We start from the raw sequence: 10,784 nt of genomic DNA, 5'->3' as shown, positions 1-10,784 counted from the left end.
AACAGGTACTGGCAAAATATCGTTCTCTCAAATGTACTGACTCCATATAGAACTGAATTGAAACAACCTGAATTGAAACACAAGAATGTAATTCAGATATAACTCAACAGATTTGAAGATTTCAAGGTTATAAATTGTTATTTTCAAACAAGGGCCATTTAGTAAAATGCAACCCTAGGAAATAATAGCTGGTGCTGGACTTTACATCCCACGCCACCATGTACATATGCATATATATAGGCTGAAGACACAGAATGTTCTATGTGATTTGTCATTTCACTTTTAACAAAGTGCTAAATCAGAACGGAATTACATTTTTCATACAATACTTAATGCGACTATATTAAACATTTAGTCACCTTTAATATAATTATTTCAGAGCCTAGTAGATGAAACTGTATTTCACAGAAACAAGGATAAGTTGAGATCGAGACACAAATATGTGCTCGGAAGTCACTGGGAAGCACTTGTTCACCATAATAAAGATGGCCAAAGGTTTCCGACCTAATTAAAAATAAGGAGTCATATAAGAAATGGCTTTATTAGAAAAAACGTAGTGTACACGTGGCTAAATTTTATCATTGATATACCTGTTGGCTATTTTATAATTAAAATCTGATATAGGGTTTAAACTTCTTTAGAAGTTAGTGGCATTTCTTCCTATTCTGATATGTGACTTCGGTAAGGTATGTGATAGATACCCTTTATTTCTTCCCATAATTACAATTAATCAATCAGTAGTTTAGCACTGGCACAGAACATAGAGGGCATTATTTAGGTAGTGCTTTATGTGTAAGATATCCACACTTCCAACCCCAGAACCAGGCACGGGTATGCCATTTAGAGTCTTTAAGCCCCCTATTATCACTCAAGTCCCACATTATTGTTACCTAGTAGTCATGAAATGAATATGATCATCTGTAACCTGACAAAACCTCTGAGTGAAGCTTCTCTCTTCTCCTTTTTTTTTTTTTCCTGTTAGGTGTGCAACTCCAAGCAAATGTGCAGTATGCCGTATGATTTGCAGTCCCTTTTCAAACTCCTTCAAGTCTGTGCTATTAAACTGAGACAACCACATCAAGATAGAGTCTGTCATAGGATTCCCTGAAGCACAGAATGAGGAGGAGACTGAGCAAACACGACCCGGGAAGGCACCAGTTGAACCAAGATAACTCTGTAAGACAAAAACACACAGTTGTAAGCATTCACACGTCACCAGCAGAACGGCACCTGTATGCCGGGAGCAATCGCTGTGCATTATTCCAAAGCACTTACACTAAATGCATCATGGAAGGCCTGGAAACCGGTGTTCAATAAACGGCGATCTGGAGTCTGGGTGATACATATGATGTATTATACCGCTTTCATGTGGAACATTTTAAATCAATATTATTAATAACTTTTCATCAGTTTAACTCACCTTGACCTTGGTGGCAAAAAAAAAAAAAAATCCATTTCTTCAAAGAAAAAATAATCACCTTTAAATGTTCGTTTGCTATTTTTTAATGCTATCACTATCACTCTCATCTCTGTTTAGAAATATCTGATGGGTTAAAGATAAGAAAATGACCTGAATTTTGAGATAAGTTTTTTAGATTTCCTTGGACAGAAAAATCTAGTTCTCAGCAAGTAGTAATGATTGTAAAACAGGTTAGAAAATATATGAAAAAAATAAAGTAAAATCTAACAAATTAATCCTAATTCTACCCTCAGAAAAACTACTGTGAATATTTTGGTTTGTTTCTTTCTGTTCTTTTCTCCCCCCTACCAGCATAAATGATGCCCATTATCTGAAAACCTACAGGAATCCTCTGAACAGGTGATTCTGCCATTACTTGCTTTAATGGTATCAAGAACATCCTTCTTCAAAAATGCTCACTCGTGAATTCAGGGCTTGCCTACAGGCCAGTCCCAGCCTTGTGCTAACAAGACACACCCACTCGCTGTGGCTGCCCATGGCTGCCTCCTCCAGCTCCCGTGGCCCTTGAGCTGTGCATCCATTTGGCTTCCTTCTACCCAACCCTCCTTGGCAGGCAATCCTGAGGCTCTGGGAGCACAAGTGAGCGGCTCCCTGGCATGAAGAGGTTGGGTTGGTGGTGGTGGGGATAACTTCCCTAGTTTAATATCTCTTTAGCAATTTCAATGAAAACAACAACAACAACAACAACAACAACAACAACAAATGAAGGGAAAAAGCTCCCTGGTACATTTTTTCCTTTGGGCACTGCTATAGGTTTATATTTTCCTTTTGTACTTCTACAGAATACTAATACTGCCTTAATCTTCAAAAATCATCCTAAAGATTTCTACACTGCTGCTTTCAATCAATCCATAATTCATATGGCTAAAAGAGCAATTTATGCTCAGGAATGGAAATCAGAAAACCAAGTGGTAAGAAAAGGTGCTGAAATACTTTTTTTTCTGTAATATGCTTACAAAAGCAGGCTCCCCACCTCTCAATTTTTACATTTTAAAAGTCAGACATGCTATTCTATAGCATACAACAAAGACATATATTTCAATGGTATTTCTATGCAAAGCTATTTCTGTGCTTTACTTGGATTGAGTATAATCTAAACACCCAGGAAGGCTGTGACCCCTGGAATCTTGTCTTTATTCCAATATCCCCTGAAATGACACACCAGCATTTTCAGCTTTTATATTAACCATGTAGCTTCTGGATTTCTGATGATAATTTTAACAGGCAAAAAGAAGCAGTTAAAAAAAATAAGAGAAAAAGCAGTAAAATAGAACAGCATACTATTTATATTAAAAGTGAACATTCTGGGGATGCCTGGGTGGCTCAGTCGGTTCCAACTTCTGCTCAGGTCATGACCTTACGGCTTGTGAGTTTGAGCTCAGAGCCTGGAGCCTGCTTCATATTCTGGGTCTCCCTCTCTCTCTCTCTGCCCCTCTCCCGCTCATGCTGTCTGTCTCTGTCTCTCAAAAATAAACATTAAAAAAAAAAAATTTTAAAGTGAACATTCTGACTTTTAAGCAACAGCTAAAAAAAAGTATGGTACTTGACAAAGTAGTCTACAACAATGACATTTTCTAAATCTTAAGAGACTGTATTTTATGGGGAGCTAGAGTAACACACATGTAGCAGCAACCAACTTGTCCTTGCTCTCCTCAAACCTAGAAATTTATCGAATATTGCGAAAGCAGACCTTTTATTTCATCAGAGTTGTAAATTATTCCTTCGCCCTGGGTTCAGATGAAATCTATAAAAATGCCTCATAACTGCTGTTTAGTGTTATGGTTTAGTTGGTTTTCACTACTGTGCCTTCCTCTGAAAAGTTAAGTCCACCTTTTAGTTAAGTTCACTTGGCTCAACCAACTACAAGTGTTCTTTGAAATTATTTGCCATTTCAGAAAGCAAAAAGGTATGCATCTATATATTTTCCCACTGAAAACCGTTCACATGAACCACAGCTTAGGTGCTCTAATAAGCAGGAAATGGCTTGCTTAAAAGTTTAACATGACCTTCGAGTAGCAAAGTCACCTGCTGTCCTTTCTGAGCCTGGTGTCATATGACATAATTGAACCAAGAGAATCCTGATTCATTGAAACGTTCTTAAACTTGACACCTTTTTACAAGGAACACAGCTTTCTAATATTCCTTCTTTCGGTCTTTCACTAGAGAAAGTACGAATCTATTCTACACAGTTTGCCTCTCTCTCTATTTTTGCTGGTTCTCTATCATTTATTATATATACTGCATCCTGAGTACTGTCTGCCAGTTTTACAGTTTAGACAGGTGCTATGCTATGTTTTACTCAGTGAAGTGGGCTCTGCACCAAACGGTGATGTTCTTCTGGGATTATCTAATTAGGATTTCGCTCATCCTCTTACTTTTTTCTTCTAGAAGCACTCTTATACTCTTCATCTCATCTTTCCCTTTAATGATGTTATGCTTTTGTTTTCTATCACCTTTGAGTACTTGTCTGTTCCCAGATACCACCCTCTGGAACCAACCTTCTACTTTCTTTGGGAATTTAACCAGAATTATGATGATTTAACAAAATTGCCTCTATTCACCCTCAAGAAGAGCCAGCTGACATCATGATCTCATGGTATAATGCCCTGCTGTCTTCACTCCACACTAAGTATCCAATGATCTAACCATAATGTTGTATGATTACTCCCTACATATAAAATTACTCCTGACTAGTCCATATCTGGTGAACCTATTCTGGTAACTAGCAGTCAATGCCTCCCCCTCAGCCAGGCTCCTGAATCTTTTGAGCCTCAATGCAGCCTCAGATTCATGTGGTCAGCTACTTCAAAAATGAAAGGCCAGAGGTAAAAACCTTTAGTTCATTTAGCCAAAACCTGCTGCAAAGCTTCTAGAACAACAACAACAACAAAAAAATAGCAAAACAATACAAACTTCAGAACAAGCTACAAACTATCAAGTAGAACATGAGAATATATTTCAAAGCATATAAAGAACCTAAGAGCACCCTCAGACTGATTTTGTCAAATTGAAGTTATTAGAATAAAGCTTCATTGCACTGTCTGAAATAACTCACTGAGATTCTCAAAGCAAACATTATACGAAGCAACTCAGTTTTATAAATATGCTTATATTAGGGAGCAAGTAACAGTTTTTGGCTTCTTTTTTTTCTTTTCTTTTTTTTTGAAAGTGACCTTGAAAACCCCAAGACAGAAAAACTCTAAGAAACTTCTGACACTGTTCCAGGTACCCCAAATAGAATAAAAACAGGACATGGGAGACCCTGTGGCCCAGGGCTCCAAAGAAGCCAGTGCCACTGGCATAGAAACTGGTATGACATCCATCGTCAATGATGGCAATGGCCATGATCTGCAAGCAAATCACCAGTGGAGCCTTTCTTGCTTGGCAAGCCATTCTAATGTGGTCATTTTGGGGCTAGTCTGTATAGCCCTGAAAAATTATATCTGACACAGCCACCCACTAAGTAGCACGTTGTGGGGAAATAAAATGCTAGTCAGAAAGTTTAGTACTTCTTCAAGGAGTGACCTACGAAACCAGAGATCTTCATGATGATTAAAATACAGGCCTTCCAATCACATAACTGACAGAATTGAGTCCTGACATGTAACTAACTTCTGGGTGAGTTTTTCAAGTTTTAACGTGACTGAATTATGGCATTTGAATGCTGGCTGTAATGGAAGGGACTTCCATTCATCCTATGAAATGTTTGGGGTACTGGCTGGGGAACTGAAAGTTATTTTTAGGAGATAACTTTGCAGAATCTTCAGACTTGTAATGTATGTATCCTCAAACCTCAGTTGTGAGGCATGTGAACTCCCGCTACAGGACTTCTGGGCGAGATCAACTAGTCATATATGAAAGAGCCTCAACAAGGTCTTCATGGTTCTAGTAACCTTAGCCTTAGAGAGATGTGGGCATATTTGTATGCATTTATTACACACACTAACAAATAAACATGTAAAAAGCATTTTTTTTTAATGTTTATTTTTGAGAGAGGGAGAGAGAGTGAGCAGGGAGGGGCAGAGAGAGAGAGGGAAACAGAATCCCAAGCAGTGCGCTATTAGCACAGAGCCCAACACGGGACTGAAACTCATGGACCATGAGATCGTGACCTGAGCCAAAACCAAGTCAGACGCTTAACCGACTGCGCCATCCAGGCACCCCTAGAAAACAGAAGCCTAGGGGTGCCTGAATGGCTCAGTCTCTCTCTCTCTCTTTCTTGCCCCCAACCTGCTCACTCTGTCTCTCTCTCTCAAAATAAATAAACTTAAAAAAAAAAAAAAAAAAAAGAAGCCTAGATATTTAAATTATTACCAGCAAACAGCAAATTATCTAGAAGGAAACAAAACAAACATTTGGTGAGTGCCAGTAATGCCCTGGCCTAGGGCTCTTTCACACATACCTTCTCATTAACTCTCTAAAATGTCAAAATGAACTGAGATTTTCTTTTTTCCTGAAAATCATCTTGCCGGACTAAAATTAATTATTAAAGTTTCATTTTTCATAATAATCATGGAGATTAGGCAGAAACCTTTAACACCCACACAAGAGATGTATACAAACATGTGACCAGAAACCAAGCAAAAAGAGGGAAGTTTTTTTCCCCAGCTGGATAAATCCTTGATCACATCAGTGAGACAGGAATTAGCAGAAACGTTGCTAAGTGTTTCTTCTGCCACCTATGCCAAAGAAACAAAAACATCTGCTTGTACCTGGTCACTAGGAATCTGCAAAATGGGGGGTGAACGCCAACTGATGTCAGTTCTAGCACCCTTGCGCCAGACTCCAGTCTCTGTTGAACAAGTTGAAAGCTGCAGCTGGACCAGCAGAGTGACACAGACTCTCTACTGGCCAAGCAAGATGGTCAGGGGTACACTGGGCTCTTCCATAGTCAGTGTAAGGGTAGTTAGTCTCTGCCTTAAACTGATGAATAAACATGTGTTATGTTTTAGAGACCACATGCAAGAGGTTTCTTGGAGGATAACATTATCGGGCTTCTACTGTTGTCGTTTTTATATACTGGGAGGACAAAACTTATTCCCAGCAGACAGAAAAAAACACGCTCTACCAGGCTGCAGGGACCACTTAGCAGAGCTGTGTCCGTGGGCTGGAAAATTGTTTCTACACCTGAGGGGGCAACATAGCCATCTCTCATACTTTACCATGCAAAAAGAGAGGCATTAAGCCTCTTAACTTCAACTGTGACAAACTGAAGTGGATTAAAGCTGATGTGTAATAATTGTTTATTCTATTTGGAATTGTTTGTTCTGTTTAGAAAACACATTGGAGGGAAAGACCTTATTCTAACACCTCCTGATGGCATTTTCCCTAATGGAAACACATGTTTTCAAGAGGACTGTCAACAGGAGTCTGGCTTCATCAATCTCTCTCTCCTTCATAAGAGAAACTGACCTCACATCAAGTCTAGGAAAGTAAAAACCTACTTCGCCTGCGTTACTGATTGGTGGAAATGATCTAGTTTGTTGTTAATCATATATATTAAGAAATTAACATATCATTTGGATGCTTTTTGCTGTTAGGTGAAAATGCTATGTTAAAAGTTGTCTAAAACCCAGACCAGATTCTGTTTCATCAGCTTTGAAAGTTTCAAAAATGTATTTTCCAGTCAAGGTGGTTATTGTGGCTATTATTTCAATTATAAGACTGTCAGGAAGTTTCCTATAAAATATTAGGCCTCTTGGATTGTCACACTTTAGAGCATGTGTTACATTTGAATCTTAAAATTAGATTCTTCCATGTACAAATTATGCAAATTTACTGGTATTTGATGAGCAGTTAAGAGAAAAGCAATGAGGAAAAAAAGGTAGTAATAACAGATTGCTTATGATGAGGAAATAAAATAGGATACAAGCCTAGTAGAAATTAATAAAAATTTACATTCAAGAATCACAAGTATAAACCCTTAACATGCAAGAAAAAAATACTAGATAATTATGCTCAAATGTTTCAAAACAGCAAGACAGATTTTGGACAGAGAAGAATGAGTAACAGAGAAAACCAAACAGCTGTGCAAAACGGAGTCACTACAAACCCATGGATCCCAACCTCAGGTGGCCTGCCTTCAGTGTGCCCAGCAATCTTTCCAGCTGTCCCTGCAGTGTCTCCTCCCATCCCTCCAAGGTTATTTTAATGTTCCATTCTCTCCTTAAGCCCTGTCTCCACTATCTTCCCACCAGCTCTTGACAGACAACTGGCTTCTAAGCAGAAGCTGGTGCCATCAAGAAGGAGCTCCTTCAACAATCGCCCTGGGAAGCGTGTCTGCCTCTGTGGCTGCCCGCACTGCTTCCTCTCCTAACTCCTTTTGTCCAAGTCTAACTCCTCCACTTGAGTTCAGGACCCCATCCCTTCCTCTCTTGTAACGGCCTCCCTTTTCTTCAAAGGCGTACCCCCTGGGTTCTCACTTCAACCTTCTTTTCACTCTATACCTGTGCTGACCAATTCACTAGCCACTAGCTATGTGTAGCTATTTAAATTTCAACTTACATTAATTAAAAGAAAATGGTAAAAAGTCCAATCCCTTACTTGCACTAGCTGAGTGTGGCTAGTGGTACTGTACTGGACAGTAAAGAACACTGCCAGCCTCCTAAAAAGTTTCACTGGAGAGTGCTGTTCCTTATATTCTACCCACTCCTTGGGTGACCTCTCATTCATCTCTAAGGATTGACACTACAAATCTACCTCTGACTTTAACTTGTACCTTATGTTAAGACAGTAGATTCTAAGTATCTTTTAAAAAGCAATATACCAGTGGTTCTCAACAAGAACCAGTATATTAGAATCACTTGGTGGCTTTTTAAAAATACAAATACAGGGCCCCAGTCCAGGTTAATTAAACCAGAAACTCTAGGGAGTGAGGGTGCATTACATTAGTCTAGGATGCATTTCAAGAAAAACAAAATGGAGGATCTTTTTTTTAGGCACCTGAAAGCTTTGTCAAAGTAATTTGCTTTGGTGAGAATTCTCCACATAAATTCCCTATACACCAGTGCCACAAACCTCTCTCGTAATACATTTAGATAGTAAATAAAAAGTCAAATTTCTTACCTGTGTGATAAAATGTGAGAAAAAATAAAAGTACTCCCATGAACATATTACTTAAAAAAGTGACAACTCCACAAGTAATTCCTTCTGGAACTGGGTAGACAGTCTCCACAAAAAGCTCAAAAAATATAGGTATACTGCTATTCAAGAACACTCCCAGGAGAATGCAGGAGGCATATAATGTCACTAAAATGAAAACACAAACATTTTAGTTTCATGGTAGCAACAGTGAGTCATATCAGATAGATCTTCTGGGTATTCTCTTTCAGAAGTATCAACTCTGGAATTTCATATCTTTTCAATGGTAGTTGATAAAGTTTGACAAAGCATCACATATCTGTCAGCTCTTTGCTCAGGTTTTGTGGAGTAGATAGGAGAAGGTTTTGTTGCCAGATGACCATCAGGATTTGCTTTATCATTTTGGTTTGGATTACTTCAAAGCACGGAAGTGATTTCATCACTATAATCATTTCACCACTATAATATATAATTAAAAGGGTTCTTCTCCCTCAGTCACACTCCTGGCAGACAGAGGTTTACATAAAATACAGCAACTTAATTTGAAATCTAAACTCATTCTATAATTTTAAAGAAAACTTAAAATCTAAGAATAAATGTAAGAAACATTAAGTGTTCCTAAAAATTACATATTTAAAAGGACTGGTTAGTAATCATCTTCAAATACAAAATAAAAATATTTAGTATGTAACTCCCGGAGAAATGCTAAAAATATAACCAGTCTTCAGTTTTGGAATGAATTTTATGTCAACAGTTTTTAAAAAATACATAACTTTTTATATGTTAACAGAATTTAAATAAAAATTTAGAGAAAAAATTAAAAATATGTAACTTTTTAGGAAGATAGAAAAAAAATTTCACCCAGAAATGTATAATATATAGTGGTTAGGATCCCAGGTTAGCAATAAAAAGCCCATTAACCCTATTCTGTAGTGAAATCTTTGATCTTTGAATAAGGGCATTATTCTTATTCTTAGAAAAATGTCTAGGGAAATGCACCCCACTCCAAGGAATTTTTTCATAGCTACAAATGTTCATTATTTTAAATTTGAAGGTAAAAAAAGAACCAATGGGGTAAAAATGATATCCTATAGAACACATCCCTTTTGGACTAGTAAGTATATCATACCCATAGATAATAATGAGTAGAATTTATTCTAAGCCTAAGGTTAGCAGGAAAATACATTTTATTTTAAGAATTCTGAAGATCTAATTGGCTTTATTAAATGATTCATAACTGGGCAGCATCCCATCCAGCAAGTAGAGGGGAACTTTGGGGAAAATATTTTATTTTTTCTGGGAAAATATTTTGAATATTTGTTAAGGAAAAATTCTTTTTTGAAAATATTTATTTATTTATTTAGAGAGAAGGAGTGTGCCAACAGGGGAGGGGCAGAGAGAGGGGGAGAGAACCCAAGCAGGCTCCATGATGTTAGCACAGAGCCCAATGTGGGGCTTGATCCTACAGACTTTGAGACTGTGACCTGAGCTGAGATTAAGAGTCAGACATCTAACCAACTGAGCCACCCAGATGCCCTGGAAAAAAAATTTCTGTATAGGAACCTCAACTTCCATTTCCTCCTCTAATTACACTAGCCTTTCAGGATTATAAAATATTTAGTCATTCTAATAACACAAATAGCTGGTGATTATACTGATTTTCTTTGACTAGGAGACACATATGAAAAGAGAGAACAAAAGGATCACCGTGAATAAAGAACATACTACTGGCTAAAGCAGTGACCAAATTATTCACAGAATTAAACGGGAAGCATCTGATAGTTAAAATAAATACCACTTAAAATATGAAGTAACTTTCAAGATTCTTTTTTTTAATTTTTTTTAATGTTTACTTATTTTTGAGACAGAGAGAGACAGAGCATGAACGAGGGAGGGTCAGAGAGAGAGGGAGACACAGAATCTGAAACAGGCTCCAGGCTCTGAGCCGTCAGCAGAGCCCAACGCGGGGCTCGAACTCACAAACCGCGAGATCATGACCTGAGCCAAAGTCAGATGCTTAACCAACTGAGCCACCCAGGCGCCCCACAAGATTCTTAAAAACAAAACCCCTCATGCTCACTATATATTTGCTAGACACATATCACATAAACAAATCAACACATTCCCCTTTTCATGTGACTCATTAGTGGGACATTTGGAAATGTAGGGATGGAATGTCATCGGTAGCTTTTATAGCATACTCTATCTACAAAACACTCTATAA

General features: G+C 37.9%; 1 protein-coding gene across 1 annotated transcript in view; it reads right to left on the bottom strand.

Moving 5' to 3' along the window:
• Positions 1-343: 343 nt before the first annotated feature.
• SLC49A4 (solute carrier family 49 member 4) overlaps positions 344-10,784 on the bottom strand; it is a 77,907-nt gene continuing 67,466 nt past the window's right edge. The window contains exons 8-9 of the mRNA XM_019448584.2: positions 8,546-8,728; positions 344-1,174 (exon numbers count right to left, since the gene is read on the bottom strand). Coding sequence (XP_019304129.2) covers positions 1,059-1,174; positions 8,546-8,728 — 299 coding nt within the window. The 3' untranslated portion in view covers positions 344-1,058. The remainder of the gene's footprint in view (positions 1,175-8,545; positions 8,729-10,784) is intronic.

Source organism: Panthera pardus, unplaced genomic scaffold (genome assembly GCF_024362965.1).
Source record: "Panthera pardus isolate Hobbes unplaced genomic scaffold, ASM2436296v1 HiC_scaffold_16, whole genome shotgun sequence".
NCBI lineage: Eukaryota > Metazoa > Chordata > Mammalia > Carnivora > Felidae > Panthera > Panthera pardus.
Note: the sequence above shows the minus strand (reverse complement) of the source record. Positions and strands in the feature narration are given on the sequence as shown.